The sequence below is a fragment of the Drosophila eugracilis genome, unplaced genomic scaffold, assembly GCF_018153835.1.
Source record: "Drosophila eugracilis isolate 14026-0451.02 unplaced genomic scaffold, ASM1815383v1 contig_722, whole genome shotgun sequence".
Taxonomy (NCBI): domain Eukaryota; kingdom Metazoa; phylum Arthropoda; class Insecta; order Diptera; family Drosophilidae; genus Drosophila; species Drosophila eugracilis.
Window position 1 is genome coordinate 961,628 of NW_024573616.1, and position 23,008 is coordinate 984,635.

General features: G+C 39.5%; 2 protein-coding genes across 2 annotated transcripts; one reads left to right on the top strand and one right to left on the bottom strand.

The window, feature by feature from the left end:
* Positions 1 to 8,357: 8,357 nt before the first annotated feature.
* On the top strand, positions 8,358 to 10,252 carry LOC108115087 (solute carrier family 25 member 40). The gene is made up of 2 exons (XM_017226335.2): positions 8,358 to 9,107; positions 9,512 to 10,252. The coding sequence occupies exons 1-2, from the start codon at positions 8,440 to 8,442 to the stop codon at positions 10,182 to 10,184; spliced, it is 1,341 nt and encodes a 446-aa protein (XP_017081824.2). The 5' UTR covers positions 8,358 to 8,439; the 3' UTR covers positions 10,185 to 10,252.
* Positions 10,253 to 17,011: 6,759 nt separating this feature from the next.
* On the bottom strand, positions 17,012 to 17,463 carry LOC108115120 (formin-F). Its single transcript, XM_017226371.2, has 3 exons — positions 17,361 to 17,463; positions 17,261 to 17,296; positions 17,012 to 17,195 (listed from the first exon to the last, which is right to left on the bottom strand). The coding sequence occupies exons 1-3, from the start codon at positions 17,446 to 17,448 to the stop codon at positions 17,014 to 17,016; spliced, it is 306 nt and encodes a 101-aa protein (XP_017081860.1). The 5' UTR covers positions 17,449 to 17,463; the 3' UTR covers positions 17,012 to 17,013.
* Positions 17,464 to 23,008: the final 5,545 nt, after the last annotated feature.

Below are 23,008 nucleotides of genomic sequence, written 5' to 3' on the forward strand. Positions count from 1 at the left end.
CAGAAATGTTTTCCCCTTGGAGCGCCCCTTAAAAATTTGTAATTAAATTGCTTGACCTAATGGATTGTTCCAACGTTTTCATTTTGAATTCCTGTTGGCCTCTCTTTGGCTCTCTCTTTGGGCGAATACTTTTGTAAGCACTAATTTCGTTGGCAAAAGGTACCTTAATTATGAGAAAATACCCTGTCGGAGCCAACTAATTGAGCAGCACAAAGACCAACGAAAACAATTTTATCATAGTCGTTTGATCAAACTGGAGCACATAAATTGCGATAATGACTGGCTGGACAACCTGACATGCTGTGGAATGTGTTGACATTTGTTTTCTGCTCAAAAAGGAAACATGATGCTGGTTTTCCACAGTTTTCCCTTATATTTTCCATCTGTTTTCCATGCCTATCATCTATCAGAGTGCTGTGGCCAGTATTTTGTAATTTTCCTCCGGCACTTTCTCTGCTCAAGTTTATTCTTTCACCCATGTATTGTTGGTGTTTTCTTTCGCCAAGGAAAAATTCCTTGTGCCCACTCTCATAGTTCTGCCAGTGAAGTGCAAAGTGTAGAAAATGGTACTTGAATTGAATAAACTCAACCCAAGTTTTGTGGCGAGTTGTAAAGTGCTAAATGGAAGTTTGTTATAGTTTGATATGCGTGTAATGGAATTTCTGTTCGGAACATTGGCAATTGAAAGACAACAAATCTACTGTCTATTCTTAATCACTTTGCAGAATGTTAAGAACACTTATACCCCATTAAATATTAAGCATTCGAATCAATTTAGTACGGTTTATCTCATGTCTCGGTTTCCCCCATTTTGAATAATTCATAACCTACGATGAAGGACCGCAAAGCCGAATAGTTTAGTCCAACAAATCAAAGTTGCCAGGCAACACAGCCACAAGCGAAACGCAAAACAGAAATAAGAAAAATTAAATTCCCAAAGCAGATTCTACCCAGCTGCAGGACTGTGGTCCAAAATTTGCTGACAACCACAAATTAGAGTAACTCGAGAGTATATTAAAGTCAAATATGTAGAGGGCGGACGTCTCGTAAATAACGAGAATATAGGGACGAGAGCTGGGGAACATTCCTGCAGAAGGGGAACGATTCATGCATTAATACTAGTATGGCGTTCTGGTCTCTGATTTGATTTACTGTTCAGGGACTTTCCCCTAGTTGCCGGTTAACTGGAGGAGGCCGAAAAGGACGATGGCAAGACAGGATTCTAAGCGAGACAAATGCAAAGTTATGACAGGAAGGCTTTTGGCATAAACAAAAAAAGCTTATAGCCTTTTTTATCGGCTTAAATTTAAATTGGATACGAAAAGGATTACCGTGTACATATTTAATCTTTTTTAATTGAAGCTAATTGAGAGCGACATGGCTAACATAAAATGCATATGTTTTTAATTGCAAAAGATTTTTTCGATTGTAATTAACCAGCTTAAGTGCTTCATAACTAATTAATGCACTTTACTTTTATTATTATTATTATTATCAAGCGATTATTTATATGTTTTACAATCGTATCTGGCACAAAGCAACTGGGCAGAGAGGACTTCTTCGATTCAATAGCCTTGAACAATAAACTGGTTAAACATTCCACAACAATGCAAATGCAAAACAAACGAGTCCCCAACCGGCCAAGCGAAAGCAAACAGAAACAAAAACAGCGGCGGCAAATAAACAAATATGCAAATTATGTTTCGTTATTTCCTTCCTTTTTCATTCATGTCGCTTGTTTGACTTTATAATGAAAATTTTAATAATTTAATAGCCCCAAATTACACAACTGCATGGCTGCCATGTGCACTGGCAAATCATTTAAAGTCCGGCAATTATTGTAGCTTAGTGGCCATAAAAAACAACGAAATAAAACTATTCCCCTAACAATAAAATTTCATTGAAATCATTCAAATTTGGCGGTTGTGGAAATTGTTTAACTCTGTTAAAATATTTACTGGGATATTTCTGTTCGCAGATAGTTACACGTGCTGCCCTCTCATGTTAGATATTTTATTGAATTTTACGGAATAATTTGCCAGCAAATATTATCATTGAACCATCGCAGGAATATCAATTTTTGGCGAATGAGATCTCAAATGCAATTTTCTAAACAAACGAAAATGTTTAATTAATTGTATTGGGCGACTAGACTGAAACTGAAAACTGCAGCGGCAAGAGAAGCAACAAAAGTCATTAAGGACATCAAGTGCATAAACGGATTTGCTGGTTGATAATTTTGTGCTATGAGAATTAAATGTAATTTTGTGGTCGAAGCTGTATGCCTGTGCGCATGTGTTAAATGCAAATTATTTGCATCGAAAACCTCAATGAATATAAATTCGCAAATGAACAGAAATCGGCTAGCATGGGGGGTAAAATAATAATAATATATATAAATATTTAATTAAATACATTTTTTTTGCCCATGCCCTTTAGTATCTACAACCTGTTTTTTAATTAATCCTATCCATTGTTTATTTGTTTGTTCTGCGGTCGAGAGTTCAATGGGTCGTAAAATTTCGTTGGCATAAAATAATATTGAGCAATTGATTTAAGTTTTTCAAGTGCAAAGGGGAGTCCTTCGTCCTAAACACGCCGGAATATGTTAATGTGTTTTAAATAGTGATTCCATTTATATGTATGTTTTTATTCACACTTGCATGGGTGTGGGTGAATTAGCAGATGAGCACTCAGCAAGAGGCAACCAACCATTCTGTGTATATCAGAAACAAATTTAAATGAATAAAATTGTGCGCATATCATAAATGAAATTCTATCTGCAGAAACACATTGCATGAAGCTTAAACGCAAAAACAAGGGCCCCATTTGCATTTACATTTCTCATAGTTTTCCCTTTATTAAATTTATAAATTTCAGCCAGGAGGTCTGCTGCTCCTCTTTCTGTAGTTATTGTTGTTTTCGGTGCAGACAGGATCTTTGGCAAGTCAGCACGCACGAACCGAAAAATCCCCCCTCGCACAAACACAATCACCAACGCCCACATGGACACTCACACGTATGAGATTTATGGAAGAGCGCATTTTATTTATATATTTTTTATGACTTTTGTTGTTTTCATATTTCCCCTCTCGCTCCAGCTCTACCATAAACATTTTTCCTGGGAAAGCGAAAGCAAAACTGCAATTACTGGGAAAAAACATAGTGAGGGCTGAAGGAAAGCTGTGCATAAGATCCTTTAAAAGTAAATGAAAGCGTGGAAAAGCGCAGGAAACTTTGTAGAACGTGACTAGCACTAGCTCACAGTGGGATAATGGTAGCTCCGTCTGTCTAAAAAACAAATTCATTTAAAATTTCAACGTTTAAAATACTAAAACATACTGAATTTCTGTTCATTTAGAAAAAAAGAAATTAAATAAATAAAATAACTTTTTTTTTTAAATTAACACATTTTGTCCCTAGTTTTTCACATTGTGGGAAAAGTTACAAAAAATTTTCTTTATCCAAACCATGAACAAATATTTTAGACCGCAATATAAAACGAATATAAAATAAACTGATTGGAAAAAGTGTCAAATGAATGGAAAGCTTTGAATGCTAGCAGTTGGTTAATAAATAAATTTAAATTATTTATATAATTTGTTTAACATATTATCGATCAATAATCTGTACAAATATTGAGTAAAGAGCAAAATATATTATTATTGTTATTTTGGCAGTTATGGCTACGGTAAGTTGGTACGTGTGGGCTGCTCAAGCATGACCATAGAACTTTCTCATGCTGCCATCGTCCAACGCCCATTTCCGTTTTGGCCGCTCGCTTTGCCCCTCCCTGAGCCCTAATATTGAGTGGCAATTAACGCCCATGATATTGCGCTTCGGTTGCATGTTGCTGCTGCTGGTGGCATGTGGCGTCATCGGGGTGTTAATGCGCCAAGTCACTCGGCTCATATTGGCAGTTGGTGGATTTTTATTGTTGCCTACTTTGCTGGGCCGCGTTTCCTTGGCATTTAATTTGCTTATTACCAACTTACGCAGACAAAGCGGCCGTCGTCGCGCTCGTTGTCGCCATCGTTGTCCCACTTTCGCTCAACTTTGTTGCAATTTGCAATTTGGGTCGTTGTCTGCACCGCCTTCCTTCCCCCGTCCTCAGCTGACTTGACACGCCCCCATCCTTCCAGCCGCCACACATTTGTCGCTAATTTGGCGAGGAAGTCTTTGGCTTCCTTCCACGCATACTGCCCCTGCTACCCCCTCCCGCTGTTCCTCGGGCAAGGCACCCTCCGCGTAATTGTTTGGCACCAATTGTTTTAAATGCTCGACGAGCGTTCACAAATTGCTTCGCAGACGCCGCAGCCAGTTAACTGCGCTGAGTGCACTTACACTCGGCTGTCGAAAGTTTGACCGGAATCGAGTTATCTCGATCCCAATTTGCGTGAACAAAAAGTTTAATCGCCAAGAACAGAATAATACTCATGTTGTAGTTTATGGAAGAGCTTAAAGACGAAGATGTCCCCTTCAAGGACTCTGTGGTTAAAATTATTATTTAAATTGTTTACGTAAAATACTATTTTAGGGCAAAACTCTTAGGTATGATTTGTAAGTGTTATAAATATTAATAAATCCTGTATTTTTATGCCCATTTTGATTTCATTTTATTATATAATAAGATTTGTAATCCAAGAACAATGCTGGTATCTAAAATTGTTTAACGGTGGCATTCCATACACCCTTTTTCATGTAAAAACCTTTAACTTTGTACATGCCTTGCAGGTAGCTATCCTTCAAAACGTTTTTATAATAACAAAATGGGATTCGTTAAATAAAATCGACCTTTACCATGCAGAATAGTGTCGGAAGCTATTGAATGCGTGGATGCAAGAAATTGCAAATGTTTTTATTATAAACAAAGAGCGTGCGCGTGTGTGTGCGTTGTTGGCATGAACTTTTCCCGCTTTCAAGTCGAAATCGATGCGCATCAATATTCAATATGTTGCTTTTACTGGCGCCACGCCCACATGCCAAGCAACGGGCGTTGGGGAGCCGCAAGAAGCAGCAAACCCAAACCCAATCATGCAGCCATCTGATGTTTGCTTTACGTAATGGAATTGTGCGGTGAATGCCGCGTGCCACATTTTCTTCTTGTCTTGCCCTCGCTCTCCCTTTTTCCTTTCTTCTTCCCCCTCCCTCCTCGCGCTTTTTCGCATTTTCCCTTTTTTGGCCTTTGTGACTTTCGGTGTCTGTGAATTTTCCTTGGTCTGCCATATGGTGAATCCACATATCGAAGTCCTTTCAATCGCTTTCAACCAACGGCTGTCAACATTACTTTTGCTATTTACTCTCGACTTTAATTAAATAAAAATATGCATATGAACTGGCAGCAGTTAATGGAAAACCAGGCCCAGCCCTAAGCTGATTATAATCATTATCTGTTTGCCACAGATGCTGCCTATGGAGAATAATACAGGCAAATGTTTCTCTAATTCCGATCGACAAGTCATTTGGGACTGGCAAGTTGATTAACAACAGAAATTCGTAATTAATCGAGCTTGCTAATGGCAAATTGAAAGCCTAACGAGTTCGATTGAGTTTGTGTTTTGTGTGCAGTTTTTATATTATTGATTCAGTGAGGGGAGATGAACATTGCGCATACGCCGTGTTGTGCAACAAAGCAGACACGTGCACGTATTAGCAGCCAGCTAAGTGCTGTTATTCTACAGTTTTACACCACAATTACCAGCTCCCACACACTGGCAACGTGTCAAAATCGACGCGGCACATGCCGCCCCCTTTGAAGCCCCTTGAACAGCCCCCCATTTGCTTTCAGCTTCCCACGCCCTTGGAACATCCCTACCCCGGGATTACACCGTTCTACGTGTCCTGGGATACCCGCGTACGTGTCGAATTCCAAATAGCAACGCCAGTCATAACTGTAAGACAATGTCTGCGTGTGATGTGATGACGGGTACGTTGTCACGCAGCCGAATGGGATTCCGGAAGGGAACTTGGACGGAGGACGGAGGCGGAGGTGGACGTGTAGGTGATGCAAAGCAGCGCTAGTTAGTATGTCATGTGCATGTTGGCATATTTCGTTCGAGACTTACCTTCAGGGCCGCCAACTCACCCACCCATTGTCTCCTTTTCGAACCATTTTATACCCTTGCCGAGGGTAGTGGCTGTTGGTTAAGTTATTTCCCATGGCGGCTCTGTCATCAGCATTTTTTCATCATTTCCCGAAATTCTCATCACCGTTGAGCTATTTTTGGACGAATGCTAAAGTTTTAGTGTTAGGAAAACTAGTTTTTAATCTGTTCGTATTTTTCATAAAATTCTTTAACAACTTCATTTTATACAGACTTAAAAGAAAATGATAAATAGTAAACTTAAATTTCTGGCCACATTTCGTTTTTCGTGGACCCACATTAAACTCTTTAGCTTTTAATATTAAATAATCCGCGGCCTAAGCCACTAACTTTATGGCCATAAAGATTCAAATTTAAATACATAATGAATTAAAGCAATAAAACAAAACTGAATTTAAATAGGTTTTAAGCGCCATTGTTAGAGATAGCAAACTTAAAGCTTATAGAACTGAAATCCTAAACACAAATGACCTTAAAATTGTACCATCTAGAGTATCCTTTCATTTAGTTAACCATTCATTTTTGTTTCTCGTCGTGGCCTTGCAGCAAACTTGTAAAGCAAGGTAATCATATCAGGGTAACATTCTGGCAACTACCGACTCCTTCCCTTCCATCTCCCACATTTTCTTTTGGCAAGTGTTTTCTCGTGTTTTTCAGAAGCGCTATAACGTGTCCTTCCAGACTCCTCTTGTTGATGTTGATGTTGTTCTTGTCTTAGGCTTGGCCTTGCTGCCCCACTAAGAAAGGATTGTGAAAACAACCTAACCTACTCAAGAAAAAACCCAAATTGAATTTAAAACAATCTGCAATCTGCTTAAGAGATAATCACACGATTCAAACGCTTTCGTCACCGCCAATTTAAGACTTTTCTGCGAAAGTGTAAGACAAAAAGAAGAAATGCTATTTGAGGAGTCTAGCTTAGAAAACTAATTAAAGTAATAAACAAACTGACTCTTATAAATACAATGATTTATATGTTCCTAATTAATGCAGTACGTCAAATATTTAATGGGTTTCTTACAGAAGGTTCTAAGACCACAATTTTGTGCTGTGCAATAATGTGAGTGGGAATATACTGACGAAAGGTTGTGGCACATGTGTCAGGTGCTCAGAAGCATCCATACAGTGACATCATTTTGATGTCAATTATTTTCCGCCAACAGTCAACTTGGTTTGCGGCCAGACACACGCAAAACAATAACCGAACTTTTTTATCAGTAAAAAAATTTAATCTTAAAATTAAACATAATGAAGTTTTTTTCTATGATTATTCAGTCGTAAAAGGTGAACTACTTTTTATAGTAAACTACAATAAAATAATATATAACTTATCTAAGCAAATCAAATATTATATAATAATACAAAAAAATAATATAATATATAATATATTTTATAAATATAAGTGGTGACCAAATTTTTAGAGTGTAATTAATTCGAAATTTAAATACCTCGTTATTTCTAATGTTCGATAATTTTTTGAGTGCAGAACCCAAATCGAGCCAGCAGCAAGGCGAAACCCACAAACCCGTTACGAGTACATCAAACCTTTGACACATTTTCAGCTGCGAAGCGGGATGACTTGAAGGTGCGGTCGATGTGGGATGGAAAGCTCCCGTTGGAGAGTGGATACGCCATGGCATAATGAACAGCCTCCTCCTCTCCTCCAACTGGCGCCAACTGCCAGGGGGCTGGGAAATCGAGGGCGGAAGTACGGATACAGTCGGTGCGAATGCCATCAGCAATGAGAGTACTGCATGTTAATTGCCAAAAATAAAGTAAAGCAGGAACGACAACAATTCCGGAATGGCTGCGTTTTTTTCACTTTGGCACAAAAGTATTTTAATTGCTTTGGCAGGAGCACAGAGGGAGGAAGGAGGAGAGCAGCGCTAACGATGGAATGGCAAATCATATAAATAAAGAGGAATTTTCCGAATGGAATTTATAATCACCCGGAACGAAGGGGAGTGAATGAAAGACTCCACTCAAATAATTGAATAAAAACATAAGCCAAAGTTTGGATTGTCCATTAAATGTAGCCAGAAACTGGAATCCACGAGACCAATTTGAATTCGCTATACAATATTTATATATACTAAAAACAGAGTTCTTATCTTTATGATGATTTTAAAAAAGTATCTCTTTTATTAGAAACATCATAACAATGCCTTCCTCTTACCTGGCCGCCTGTAGAGTTGCCACCGAAACTGTCAACGGAAATTTCGGAAATTTCTTTTGGCCTCAAATAATGTGAAATTTAGAAATGTAAATTTATAAATGCTATTTCGAAACCAGATCGACTCTTTTCAACTGTTCAGGCTCGACAGAGGCAGCAGCCATGTCGAAGAAGGAAGACACCAGTGCAACCAGCGTGGAGACGAATCCAGCTGAATCGGAGATTTCGATGGGTCGTGGACCGGGTTCAAGGTCCTTTGGGGGAGGCGGTAAGGGTGGGAGTGGTAGTAGTGGTGGCACATCAGGCGGCACTAGCCTCAGACCCGAAAGGAGCTCGCGACGAGATGAAGCAACCGACCAAGCAACGGATTCCAAGTCAACACATCGCAAGCTGATGAGCGATTCCCGCTTCCAAATCCGGCCACTGCAGCAGGTGATCTCGGCCTGCACCGGTGCCATGATCACGGCATGTTTCATGACGCCGCTGGACGTGATCAAGACCCGCATGCAATCACAGCAAACTTCGGCGCATAAGTGCTTCTTCTACTCAAACGGCCTGATGGATCACCTCTTCGCAAGCGGACCTAATGGTCCGGATAGGGCAAATCTTCGGCCCAGACCACAGTTCACCAGTACCTGGGATGCACTGATGAAGATCAGCAGGCACGAGGGATTGGCCGCCCTGTGGTCTGGACTTGGACCCACTCTCGTCTCCGCCCTGCCCTCCACAATCATCTACTTCGTGGCCTACGAACAGTTCAAGGCCAAGTACCTTCAAATGTACGAGAGCCAATGGAATAGGAGACCGCCACTCAGTCATATGGATTTCAGGTAGGTTAAATTAAAGTCCTAAATAAAAATAGGCCTTAGGTTAAGCAACACTAACACTGATGTGGTATAAACTATTTTCGTATTAAATATCCTATAAACTTAAATACTAAACTCGTTTAATCCTTTATTAAGCTATTTGCCAAAATGGGGATTAAATAGTAAGCGCCAACAAATATGGCAAAACGATAGGATTTGAAATAAATTGCTTAAATATTAAATGTTAAAAATGTCTTTTCAGCTCTAAACAAATCATTTGAAAAGCAGAGAGGAATAGAATAAATAACATATTTTGTTAATTATTTATTATTTGTGAAACTGCTTAAAATAAAAAGATTTAGAACAAAGAAAAGCTCACTCAATAAATAAAATATAAAATCATAATATATACCCTTTTCCTCCCATAGGGGCTCCAAACAGAGTCTTCCGTTGGTGGTTCCCATGATGTCAGGCGTTACGGCTAGGTTTTTTGCAGTTACAGTGGTGAGTCCCATCGAACTGGTCAGGACCAAGATGCAAGCCCAGCGTCAGACCTACGTCCAGATGATGCAGTTCGTCCGAAATGTGGTTGCTCTCCAGGGTATTTGGGGATTATGGCGAGGTTTAAGGCCCACGATCCTCAGAGACGTGCCCTTTTCCGGGATTTACTGGCCCATCTACGAGTACCTCAAACAGAATCTTGGCAACAGCTCGGAGCCCTCGTTTAGTGTGAGTTTTTTTGCTGGCGTTTTGGCAGGATCAGTGGCTGCCATCGTAACGACGCCTTTCGATGTGGTTAAGACCCACGAACAGATTGAGTTTGGAGAAAGAGTCATCTTCACGGATTCACCAGCAAGAGATTTCACAAAGAAGTCAACCTACAGCAGGCTGGTATCCGTATACAGGATGCATGGCGTGAAAGGACTATTTGCAGGATGCGGGCCGAGGCTTTTAAAGGTGGCACCTGCCTGTGCCATCATGATAACCACCTTCGAGTACAGCAAGTCCTTCTTCTTTTACTACAACGTGAGGCAGCATAACGAGGCTTTGCTGTTGGGCAACCCGAATGCCAAGCTGGTCAAGGATGATGACATTGAGTAGGACTATCCTGTGGGTTGTGCAGTCGAGGTGGTTACCGTTTGTAAATAAACATACCATATTTTATGTAACTCCTGAGCGGCGAGGCGAATTCAATATCCCAATTAAGCTGCGCGACGCTTTACGTGTTACGTCAATAAGGCGTGAGCCGGGAAATCAATTTGCATTTTCGCAGCTTAAAGACTCTGACTGCCTGTTGCTTTCCCACCGGTTCTCCCGCTGCTCGTCGAGTTGACTTTTAATGGAATATTCATTCATTTACATTAACTGCAATTTGAGCGAGCGCAAAGGGAAATTAAACGGAATTGCCAAAGAGCCGTGAGTCAGGTGAACTGACTTACAAGTTGGAGCCATCCGCTTTTCCTGCACATGCTCGTACTGAATTTTCCAACTCAAGTTTTTCTTCAGCAATAATCGAATTTCCTTTGTTGGCCGGTCACGTTTCGCCACAGTTACGACCACTGCCAATGGCATTTGTGCCCAGGGCACGAGAGCCAAAAACTGTCATGATTGAGTGCAGCAGAAAATCTATAAATCACAATCGGAAATATCAAAACTAAAGCAAGTAATTAAGAAGTGTTTGTTTGCCCCAAGGACCCCAGGCTGAACTTAATTGCATTCGACTCGATTTTCTTCCTTTTCAGTTGATTCTTTTTTAACCCACAGCCATGTGGCTCGAATGATTCGCCTAATACAGAAACAAAACTGTCCAAGCGAAAATGTAATTTTTTTGTGAGTCCTTTGTTTTTATTAAAGAGCAAACAAAGTCCACAAAGCATTCCCAAACCCAAACTGCGGAAGCGGGCTGTCAGAAAAAAGCAGCAAAAATATATATTTTGTTTTCCTCTCGGGATGGAAACATAAAAAAACGACGGATGAAATTCGTTGCAGGGATTGCCGTTGGGCAGGGTAACAGTAAGTGAAACATGATATTTTTGTTTGTCCTCTTGCTTTACCTTGCTTAAATGTATATCCATGAAAGTGTCAAAGTGCGGCTGGTACAATTACGGGTATTTTTCACGACCGTCGCGGTATTTGTGGCAGTTCAATTAATTGTGCAGTCTGTCTTTCCGATCGAAACCGCTGATGAAATAATTGGAAAAGCGTGCACAAATATATCACACTTTTTCTGCAGAAATCTGAACATTAAACTGTTTTTATCTGGCTTTTAATTAATTTGTTAGGCAAAAGTGCCCCAATGAAGCCGGAACCCAACTATTTAAATAAAAGAAAATAAACTGCGACCTGTCGATGCGTTTCCCAAGCCTTTTTTGTTCCTTTCTCTTTCTGCAAAATCACATTATTAAAAATACTTAACGACCGCAGCCGCCAGAGGGAAGCATTCGATGCTTAACATTTAATATCGCCCCCTTTTTTCATATTGGTATTCTTGCTGCTCGACGAAAAATTGCCAATAAAGCAAATTAAAATATGCTTTCATGAAAATAATGGAAATTAAATTTAAGTGAATATCTCATTTGTGTGTGGTGCATGTGTGTGTGTATGGATAGCAATTTTTTTGCTCAACCACATTCAAGGACCTCTGGCTACACTGCACTCCTTTTCTCTTCCTTTGTTTTCCAGCTACTTTGCCGCATTGTTGTTACCGGAGGCTGGGCGGCAGTGTTGGTTGTGGGGCGTGGCTCTTGTCTATATATTTTCCGCAGGCTGTTGCTCGCCAATGTTTTTTGTTGTCAGCATCAAAAATATTTTCCCTACTGCTGCTGCTGTTGCTGCTGCTGCTGCAAATAAAAAGAACCCAAATAAGAAAAGCTGAGGAAAAAAATTGGGCGGCAGGCAGGAAAAAGCTGTTGATAGGGAACAGATCTGTCCGTCCGGGTGTCCTTCAGCTGTCCCAGGGCCATCCTTCAACATTTGCCTGGTCTGTGTGTTGTCAGCCTGCGAATTTCATCTTTTTTTCCCCATCTCGACTTATTGTATTTGCATTTAATTGTGGCATTAAAAATACACCGGAATACAGCCCGTCCTGGTCGGATCCTTATTTATGGCCCCAGTCCGTCTCTGTCGGCAGTCTATCTCATTTCTGGTCCTGGTTCTGGCCTGTTTTTGCCCACCACTCACCATTGACATTGGGTGGGCGTGGCCGTGTGAATGGATATTCGATTTATGTGCCCCATTCCCACAAACACGAACTGGAGGCCATGGAAATGATTTAAGATTGGATTATTGGGTGACAAAGTGTGAAGATATTAAAGCGCTGCCAGTGCCGCCGATTGACAACTAATTGACTGTTAATTGAGTAATCAAATCAAGTACGCTTAGGCAATCGGATTGCTTTGAGTTCTTAGTGGAAATAATACAATAATATTAAGGTGTTAAAGAAATAATAAGACGGTTTCTAAACGTTAATAACACTTTAATTATCAGCATATGGAATGATCTGAACTACTTCTGGCTGTAGGAATCTTTATCCAGCTTCGATGTAATTCACAAAGCCTTTCTGGTATACTGGCAATATTTTAAGTTAAATTAAATGTTTTTTTTATAAATGTTCCTTTAAGTTTTTCCCCTGGCCATTTCTCAAAGAACTCAAGGCTGCATCTAAGTTTCAAAAACTATTTGCTTAATTGTTTAATTTTATGCGCGGAGTTCGCGGAAACTTTATTAAAACGCGCAATTGTGTAGCGTTTGATGGGCGCGGAAGCGGAAGGCCTTCCAGCCCTAGTTAGTTAAAATTTCCGTTTTCCCTGAACCAACACAATTTCTATTCCAGTTTAAGTTTCCCTTTTTTCTTGGCCAAACATCCGTTCCGATTGCGGCCCACTTAAAGGCCAATTGTTGGCACTGGCCGTGTATGAAGGGGAAACCATTTCCATTTCGTTTGCCGACCTTGTGCCCGGCGAGTGTTTAATTAATTTCAAGAACTGAGCCAAATAAATGGCAGGCGGTGCCATTGGCCCCCAAAAGGCAAAAGTAGGGAAAACGTTAAGCGGACCGACTTAAGTCTATTTAAAAATGAGGCAGAATTTTTCACACTTCATGGCCATGCGTCATCAAAGTGATGGATGGCGATGGATCCCCGGACGTCTTTAAAGGGCAACGAAATTCTATTTTTTTAATTAGCGAACCTTTTGCTTTGCTTATCCCTTTTTGGCTTGGGCGTGTTTACATTGTACCTGAGCACGCAGGATTTTAATTAAAAAGCACGAAATTGACAGGATGAAAAAATAATGTTTACCTTTTGCCACCGTGTTGGTCGATTGTTGTTTGGTGGGTCTTTTGGCAGTCCCTTAATTTCGGCAACCCAAGTGGATTTCTTACTTAATTCCAGCCACTTGGCCACATACAAATTCCACACACTGGAGCGCGAAATTGTAATCAGTGTGGGGTCGTTTCTCGCATTTTTTCATTAAATGTTTTTGTACGCTTTGTGAAAATCTAATTGCGGTTAATTTGGCTCTTTATAAATGCAGGCCCTGTCCACATCACACTACCGCTCATTTTGTGGGCCATAAGTTATGCAAGGTTTTCTTGTTTTTCTAGCAATTTTGGCTTTCGGTTTTTCCTTCTTGTGGCCGGCTAAATTATTTAAGCGATAATGGGGCGTAAAAGTCATAACTTTGGGGCTGTAAATTGGGGGCTTTCTTGAGGGTTTCGGGTCTGCTCCTGTCAAGTGCATTAAGCATGAGGCAAGGGTTTGCTTTGTTTTGCTTTTGGGGTCCAGTTCACTCGACTGAGATAATTTGCTAAGCCATTTCGGAAACGGCTTTATCAATTGTATGGCCGCCAAATGGCTTATTTCAAATGTAATTTATGGTAATCGCTGTCTTAATAACAAACCAATTAGAAAGTTTCCCATAATTTAATCAGATTTTCTTATTTGCCAGCGAAGTCTGCCTGCCAGCCAGTAGAATTTGTCTTGCCAACTCTAGTGCCTTTCCTACGAGGAAAACTTAAAGATTTTCCCTTTTTTCGCTGTTTTTCTTAGGTTACGTTACGGTACGTCTGCTTCGTTTATGAATAATTCATGAGGTAACTTTATAAAAATAACGCACAAATGGCACTAAAACAAGGCAAGTGGAATGCCAACCTTTGAGCAGAATTTGAAATGCCCTGAAAGTGGTTGAAGTGAAAGTGAATTGAAGTGTGATTGCAAGCCTTCTTAGCGAAAGTGTCAAAGTTAACTAAGTAACTATAGATACCTCATTTTATGAGGTTATTTTCACGTTACTATGGGTGGATACCGAGGTATACAATAGCTGAGTTTAAAGAGTAAATAACCCAATAAGGACATATTTATAATTTTGAAACTTCAAAAGATGTTTTTTCATATTATTTTTAAATATGTAATACAAGTAACCTAAGCTAATGGTCTTGACTTTCCTCTACAAATACTAAAAGCTAGTCTGGGAAATGGCGAAGAAAAGTTTCGCCTGGCCATTACCTGAGTAGCTAAGATGCTAAAAATTTTAAAAATTTCTCAAATTTCAGATGCCTGACGCGTGTCTGTGTGTGGACGAACAAAATATCGTTTATTATGAACAGAAATATGCAAAAAGAAGCCCTCGAACATGGGGGCGAATCTGAAAGCGGCTTAAAGCTTTAAATAATGTGATAAATTATTAAATTTATTTGAGAGAGCGAAAAGTTTACTTCAAAATATATAACAAAAATGGTCGCCGCAATCGTTTAAGTGCAATTTGCATATTCAACAGATTTTTTAAACGAGACTCCAACATATCATATCAGCCGAAGTGGAAACTTTGAACTTCACCTTTTTGTTTTTTGGCCCATCGCAAACTTTGCTGCGGTTTGTGTTTGTTCAATTTGCATACCAAGTTGGCCTCCTTCCCCACCCTCATTTGGAATTGTTAAATTTTTATTTTGATAGCACCTCGTATGCAAATGAGTTTGAGGGAATTGGACCGGCTGGATCCTGTTGACCCGGAACCGAGGAACTTCCTCTCGGACAAGTTGCTTCATTATGTGAGTCGGGGCTTTGGTAGATAAACAACGCAGCGAAAGAGGAAATTAATTAATTTAGGAACAGAGTGTTGATGAATATTTAAGATTCCATTAGAATAATGCATAAAGTTTGCCCGTTTGTGTGCCAAATTTAATTGCGGTAATTGAATAATAAATCTATAAAATGTTACTCATTTCCAAATTGCCATTTCAGCCGAAATCAGTATCCGCATAATTATGCCAGGAACAAAAAGAAAATTAAATAATCTGCAAAATGTGCGGTAAGCTGCTTATAAATCCCGATAATAACCATTAGCATTTCTCAAAGTCAGTGCATAATTATGTAAGCAGCTTTGAAAAATGTCGTTGTACGGATGGCAAGGAAGATACGTCAGTAAGCGGATATTAATTTTGCCTTCGTCTTTTAATTGTGCCCCGACTCAGGCACACACGCCTGCTCTTTATGTGGCTTAAATTCACATCGCTTACCTTGGCAACGGAGCACCCATTTCATCTCATCCCATCTGCTCCAGCTCCAAAGGTGCTCCTGCTCCTGCCCGTGTTCGTGCCCGGGTGACATCAACAATATGAGCATGATGGGCAATGACAGCGATGGCGACACCATGGACACATCCTGCAGATGTCAGCCGTCTGCCGACAGTCAGCTTTCGCCGGGCACGGACCCGATCCACTGACGACCAGGGAAGAGCCTGTCCGGAAGCATTCCTGACTTATGAAATATGCTGAGCAGTGTAGAGCGTGCGGAACAAGCTGTCATGAGAAGGTCCTTATCCCGTATGTCCCAAAAATGGCTGGTGCTTAATTTTGACTACATTTTTTCAGCACTAAGGGAAATAATTTTGTATGAAAACATGCAAAAGATCTTTAAAAATTGAAAAATTGATTGTAAAATTGGGATTTACATTGATCTTTATCCAAAAACAGTTGGTACGAGGAACTACAATTGACTTTTACATTTCTAAAATATAAATTGACTTGTCTATTTTGTGTTTTAGTTTAAACTGTATTCTTGTAAAATAACAGTAACAGAATCATAGTGAAATTTTTATAGTGCTTTTGTGTCAGAAAAAACTTTAATTATGTTGAGCGGAAACCGTAAGTGAGAATCTCTCCTCGGGCGAAAGTTGTCACCATTTTGGCGTCCTCGTTCCTCTAATCTCGTATAATGCTCTCGGCAGCCCTTGTAATTTAGTTTGCAGTGTGTTTTTTGCAGTTAGAGGAGACGGGACAACGACTAATGACTTGGAATTTGTTGCCCGCCAGCCAAATGAGCATGTGTGCCTTGCCCCCGCCCCCTTGTCCTCCATCACTTTCTGTAAGCCAGCTGTTGTCACTTCTGTTTGCCATTAACGCCTCTTTCAAGCCAAAAAATAGAGAAAACTGCAACTTAAGTGCAACAGAAGCGTGAAAATCATTAAGCTGCAGCTGCTTCCCCACCCACTTTATCACACACACATGCCGACAAACAAAGGACTCGGCGGGAAAACTAACTGACACAGAAGCAGACAAAGAGGGGCATCTGTATCCCCCTTGCAGTCCGTCCGACATGACGTATGAGTTATGCAGATAAATTTCATGCCACATCACTCATACCACCCGTCTGCTTTAATTAAATCAAGAGCTGTCGAGCAATTTAATGAGAAAATAGTAAATTAAAAGGTTAAATTTACATTTCAGCACTAAGATAATTATACTTATGTATGCAAAACTATTTTCTAGATCCTGCAGTCCACAAGACCTGGTCAAGCTTTTAGGCTTGCTTAGCATGTCATAAAGTAAATGTTGTTGAATGAATCGGATTTGTTTCACTTATATAAAGAAATCCAAATAGAAAGGTTAATTTTATTTATTTAAATAACCATTTCGCGTGAACTCATCAAAGGTGTTACCCAAATCCAAATAATGCCTTTTTGGTTTTGCCAATCAAAGAAAAAATGTCTTTAAATAGATTTACTTCATTCTTAGGTGGGGGTGGAGGCGGTGGTGGTGCCTGAGGAGGAGCCTTCGTAGTTGCTGCTGGAGTCATGAATGAATCCAATAACTTTTGAAAATCCTCATCGCTACATTCTAATGGTAAAAGAATTTGAAATGTAAATACGAAAATAAACAAATTTGTTCGATATTTAAATTACGTTTAGCTGTACAGGACCGTTGAAATCGTGATACATCTAAGAAAAGTGAAAAAAGGAAGGAGTATTTATAGTTATTAATATATTTTAAACTTATATATACCTTTGCTTGTGTTAGTGCTTAAGTTCTCTTCACTTTGAATAGAAAGTATTGTAGAAGAAATCAATGCAAGGAACAGTAACCTCCTCATCTTGACATCTCCTAACTTAATGAAGAACAAAAGAACACTTCCAATTAAGAAAATACAAATCAAATGATATGCCTTTTAACTCGCAACAAACCGATTTCTCTTTTCAGGCTTAACAAGCGTGCGAATTTAAATGCCCAAAGGCAGTAACTGTGGCTTTCAACCTAACAAAGTAACTCAAACCATGCTTAAAAATATAATAAATTAATTACCACAGGTATCACAATTTTACACATTGAACACAAAAGACATAATCACAGTCATAAAAGGCCAACCGCAAAGCCCATTCAGAGCAACATCCCGTTTGTTTATGCACAATGCCCTTAATGAACAACGGAAATTGGCGACCATTAAAGTACATTCCCAATAAAAATAAATCAAGTAGACAAAGGCAAAAAATATAGGCAATTTAATATGCAGAAGCTCTCAGTCTGCAATTAAATGGATTTTAGCCACAGCTCTTAGCCAGAAGTAGTATTTTTAGTTGGAACTAATAAAGGGTTTGGTTAAAGCACTCCAAATGCAAGCAAGCCATTAGGCTTTCAAAACAGAAATACATTGAACATAAAACCACAATTCTTTTTGTATTAAGAAATCTTTATGGATATATATAGTCTCTTTTAATATTTTACTACGATAAATGGGAGTCAATTCAAAATCATCCATCAGATTTCAAACAAGTTAAGGCAACAGCGCAGTTGTGCAATGCTTAAAACATCACAGAGTTGTTCTGACAATGTTGGTCGTTTTCCTTTTTCTTTATTTGTATTTCCCTCAGTTACAGGACTATACATTCATGGTGGCTGATAAATAACGACGCAATTGACTTGAAATCGCGACCGCTTTTACCGCAGTCAGTGGCAAAGGGATGCTGCGATATAAAGGAGTGTTGTCTTCAGATGATAATAATACATTATGTTCAGTTATATGTGACATTGATGTGCGCCAAGCGACATATGGGTTCAAATTAAATCGCTTTGACATCAGAAACGCCTCAGAATTCCCTTCCTGGATGCTTAAATTCCAGGGAAAATGAATAAATCTGCAGCTCGTGACATCCTTTATCGATTTATTCACGTCACGCGACCATCTCTGGTTTTATGGATCCTGTCGGACGTGTTTTATTGTTGCCTTTTCACACACGCTTTATTTATTTATTTATATGCTCTGTTCCACTTGGCTCTTTCGGTTTTTCCCGCACCCATCCAGCTGTAAGCCGTATTCATTTTTGTTTATCAATATTTGCTTTTTGTATCAATATGCAAAAAACTTTTATTAATGACCAATATGTGCAGATTTCCTTTTCACAGCCTTTTATTTAGTTCAGTTTCCCGGGTCCTCTGGCAATTTTCAGGCGAGTTGGCTGAAATGATGCAATGTAAATTTCATTTTAAAAGCTTTTTTCATGGCTTTAAGTGCTGCCACCGGCTTCTTTTTGTCCGCCGATAAAAATATCGGCGAGCTCAGTGACATTGAAAGGTTGTCAAATACAATATGTATACTGAATATAATTTCTTATATTTTTTGATTGTTTCCCATTATACATTGTCCAATTTGGCATTAATTTAAATGATTTATTTTGTTTCATTTCATTATTTCATTGTTGTTGCTGCCTAGCCGCACAAAAGACTGCGGATCATGATTGATGGTCAAACGGGTCCACGGCATTTTTCCAACAGCATAGCAGGGGCCTCAGCAGGCGCAAGGATTTAATTTGATTGAAAAGCAAACCGAAAAATCAATTCCAGCTAATGGATTTTCCGCACCGCACTAGGCTAGATCCCTCGTATTCGGATTTCATTTAATTTTATATTTTTTCAAGCATTTCCCGCCTTTGGTCTCCAGTCATTTGCATCCACATCCTCTGCGGCATCGATTTGGGCGAAGCAATTTTTCAATAAAGGCATACAAAGAAAAAATGTTTGGTATTCCACTTTAGAGCCGAGGCATCCTTTATTGTTTAGTCGATGTCTGCAACTGCTGGCGTGACTTGTTTTTCCTACAACATATAAGGTGTAATCATCATCAGGCGGTTAAACCTTTTTCCTTTCGCCGAAGGTCGAGAAAGCCAGCCCGTTGTGGTTTCCCTGAGAATTGGTTTCCATTTGTTATATAACTGGGATAATGTTTACTCGGGGATGTCACAAAACCCTCTCGACAATTTCAAACATTTATTTTAATGACTTCATTTGGACAATGCTATATTTTATTCGGAAATATTCAGGTTTCCAAATGTCTTAGAACTGACAAAAACTTTAATGGCTTTCATTTAAATACTTTACTTAATGCCGATTAATTCAGTATTCTACTTACAGGATCTGAAACGGCCGTAATGAGTTTAAGCCCAAAGAGTTATTTTCAGACACGTAATGCTAATCAGCTTCTCAGTTATTGATAGGTCATTTATATTAAGTTCAAAGCTCGTTCAACGCAACCTTGATGCGGCTGCCTGTCTGTCTGCATTTGAATGCCGCGTCCTTGGCTTCGAGTTAATTAGTCGTCTGCGCATTTAAAACTTAATTAACAGCCGTGGCCGTAATTAACGTTATTGGCAGCTGGCAATAACAACACCATCAGCATGTGGCTGTGGATCCAGAACGACGGAAAGCGAACTGCTGCCACCCAACTGTCGGGCTTTATTAACTCCCAGTTGGGTCGAGTACGGGGTCCGGAAGATTGGCATATTCAAAGCAGATCAATAGGGGCCACCGAGTGACAGTGAAATACGCCGGGCAATTGTTTCGCCCCCGAAGAAAAAGCGGAAAAACTGTGCTGGTGCAGAGCTGTGTGTTAGACGTCTCCATGTCGTTGGCAATTAAGCATAAATCCATTGTCACTGCCCGTTGCACATTGTTGTTTAAGCCGTTGCTGCCTCTGTTTTTTCTATTTTTTGCTCTTGCAACACTGTTGCTCTTCCTGGTGAAAAATGCATGAGTTCCCCGGAAGCGGCAACCACCAGCTGCGTTGGCCTGAACCCAGCTAAAGGGCTAAATTCATGAGGGAGTTTCCCGGCAGTGAAAGAGAAAAATGTATGTCAAAGTCAATATTCGCCAGCAAAAAGAAAGTTTTATCAATTGTAAACCAAATTATTTAATAAAACTTAGAAATTACAAAGACAAAATACGACTACTATGATTTATGAGTACTTAAACAAAACAAATATTTTTGGCTTCAGATAATAGTATTTATTATATAATTTTTTCCAGTGCATATGTGTCTGAGCGAGTGTTTGAGCGCGGGAGAGAATGTGGAAAATTTAAACAATAAACGCTTGGTGAGTTCAGCACAATTTGCTCATGCATCAGTCGTCCTCGCTGCACTCCACTCCTTGGATATCCTTTCTCCGCTCGGATTGCTTTCTTCCCCAACTCGACACATTTCTCCTTTGCTTTGGCCCGACAAAAAGAAATAATTAATTTTTATGGTTTTGTCTTTGGGTTGGCACTTTCTGATGTGTTCTTCTGACCAGAGCAGATTGGCATTTGTGGGTTAAAGTCGGGTTCCTGGCCGGGATGAGTGGGGTGAAGTGAAGGTGAATGGGATATAAAGCCACTGCAGGTGTAAGCTGAAATAATTTAGAAACTGTTTGGTTTCCTGTTTGCACATCTGCTCTTTTGTCAGCTGAGAGAAGTACAGAAAGTCTTTCATCAAATTGCTAGTTTTTACCAAAGCAGAAAAGTTACTTCTCCGTGACACAGGTGGAACAAAAAATATAATCATAAATTTTAAATAATATTTCCATATTTATTATTATAGGCACTTGCGTTTTTATACCTCTATAAAGAAGAGTATTTATATTTAAAACATTTATATTAAACACAACAGAGGCAGAAGAGAATATTATTGTATGAAAGGAGTGGCATATAAGTGTTCAATAAAGTATTTGGCATTCATGTTTTAAGAAACACAGGACAAAAGCCAGCAACTTATATTCATAATCCTTAAAGACCTAGCTCATAAACCAATTTATTAGAAGAAGTTCGTGTTTTTGTTTGTGGGAACCAAAAACATACTTAATATTCATAAAATCTAATATAATTTCATTGAGTTGGCACCCCGTTAGCCACATTTAACGACCATTAGAAGGGTCATATAAACATTAACTGCCCCATGTAATAACTGTTTACACGCGCATAAAAATCAAGCTCAACTCCGGTGACTACGTGTATGTACACACTACATAAGGAGGATGTCCAAGCAGGTCAGAGCATTGACCGCACCCTTTCCCTACCGAAACCGACTTTTCTCGATTTTTCCTGCTGCTGTTGTTATTGCCATCGGTGCGGTAAGCAGGTGAGATGTCGAGCATGGCACACACTTCACAGGTAGCCGCAGGATCTGCAGTCGAGCAGAACCGCAGCAGAACCCTACCTTATTGCCAACCTCTCCACCCACTCACTAGCCGCTCCAGTTACACTTACCATTACAGTAACAGTTTCGGTTTCAGTTCCTTTGTCTTTTGGCTCATAACAATAAAGGCAGTAATAAGAATAATAAAATAAAGGAAACTCAGCCAAAGGAGATGGCGGATGGAAAGGCTTTCTTCATGTTGGGTAAAAATTTTAAATATTTTATTATTTAATTCGAGTGAGCCTTGTGCAAAAATTTAATGGACTGCAACGCTCGGCTTCACATTATCATTACAATTGCGAGTATTTTCACCTGGCGGCCGTTAATTCGAGCAGGTATTAATTATAAAGCCCCAATGGGTCCATGGCCATAAACACAGACCATCTTGCGCATTGCACTTCATTTTCTGCTTGGATTGCGGTCCATTAACCGAAGGTTCTCAGTTACCACCATTGTAATGAGAAAACACAGATACTGGCCAACTCAAAGTGAAATTAAAGTGAGATGCCGAGTGCCAAATATGCATTTTAATTAATATTTTTCCCCTGTACGCAGCTTCTTTTTTGTCTGAGGAAACAATATTGATCGAAATTCCATTTCCAGCTTATACTACAATTATTGCCTTCGAACAGCAAAAGAGGTTTAAGATGGTTTAACCTTAAAAGAATATTATTACTTATTAATCTGTATTTCGAAAAGACTTATTAACAAATTCTCATTGCTTCGTAAATTGCAAAGACTTAGCTCATTATTAGTTTTAATAACTTTAATGCTTATTGCTTAAATTTCAGAAACAATATCGAAGCGCCACATCGAATATTTTTCATCACCCCTAACGAGACTTTCCCAAACTCAAGTTATAATTAAAATTTTCCCAGTTTTCCTTCATTTTTGAGATAAAATATGGCCCATAAATTTATGAAAATCTCCCCAAGCCATTTTTAAGGCTGGCCAACACAATTACTTCAGTTTCGCCGTCCCCCACATCGGTTTTTCCAATAATCAAGTTACAATTATTAGGTCAGACTTTGAACTCCCCTGAGGGAATTGACTTTTATGCCTCGGCTCACACACTCTCTCAGGTTCCCTAAAGGAGGGGCCCATTCATACGTAACCATTTCCCACTTTTGCATTCAAGTTTTCCATTTCCGCTTTGGCGCCTTTTTCCTGCCCTCAAGCCCTGCCCTCGTCTTCAGTCCCAGTTGCATAATAT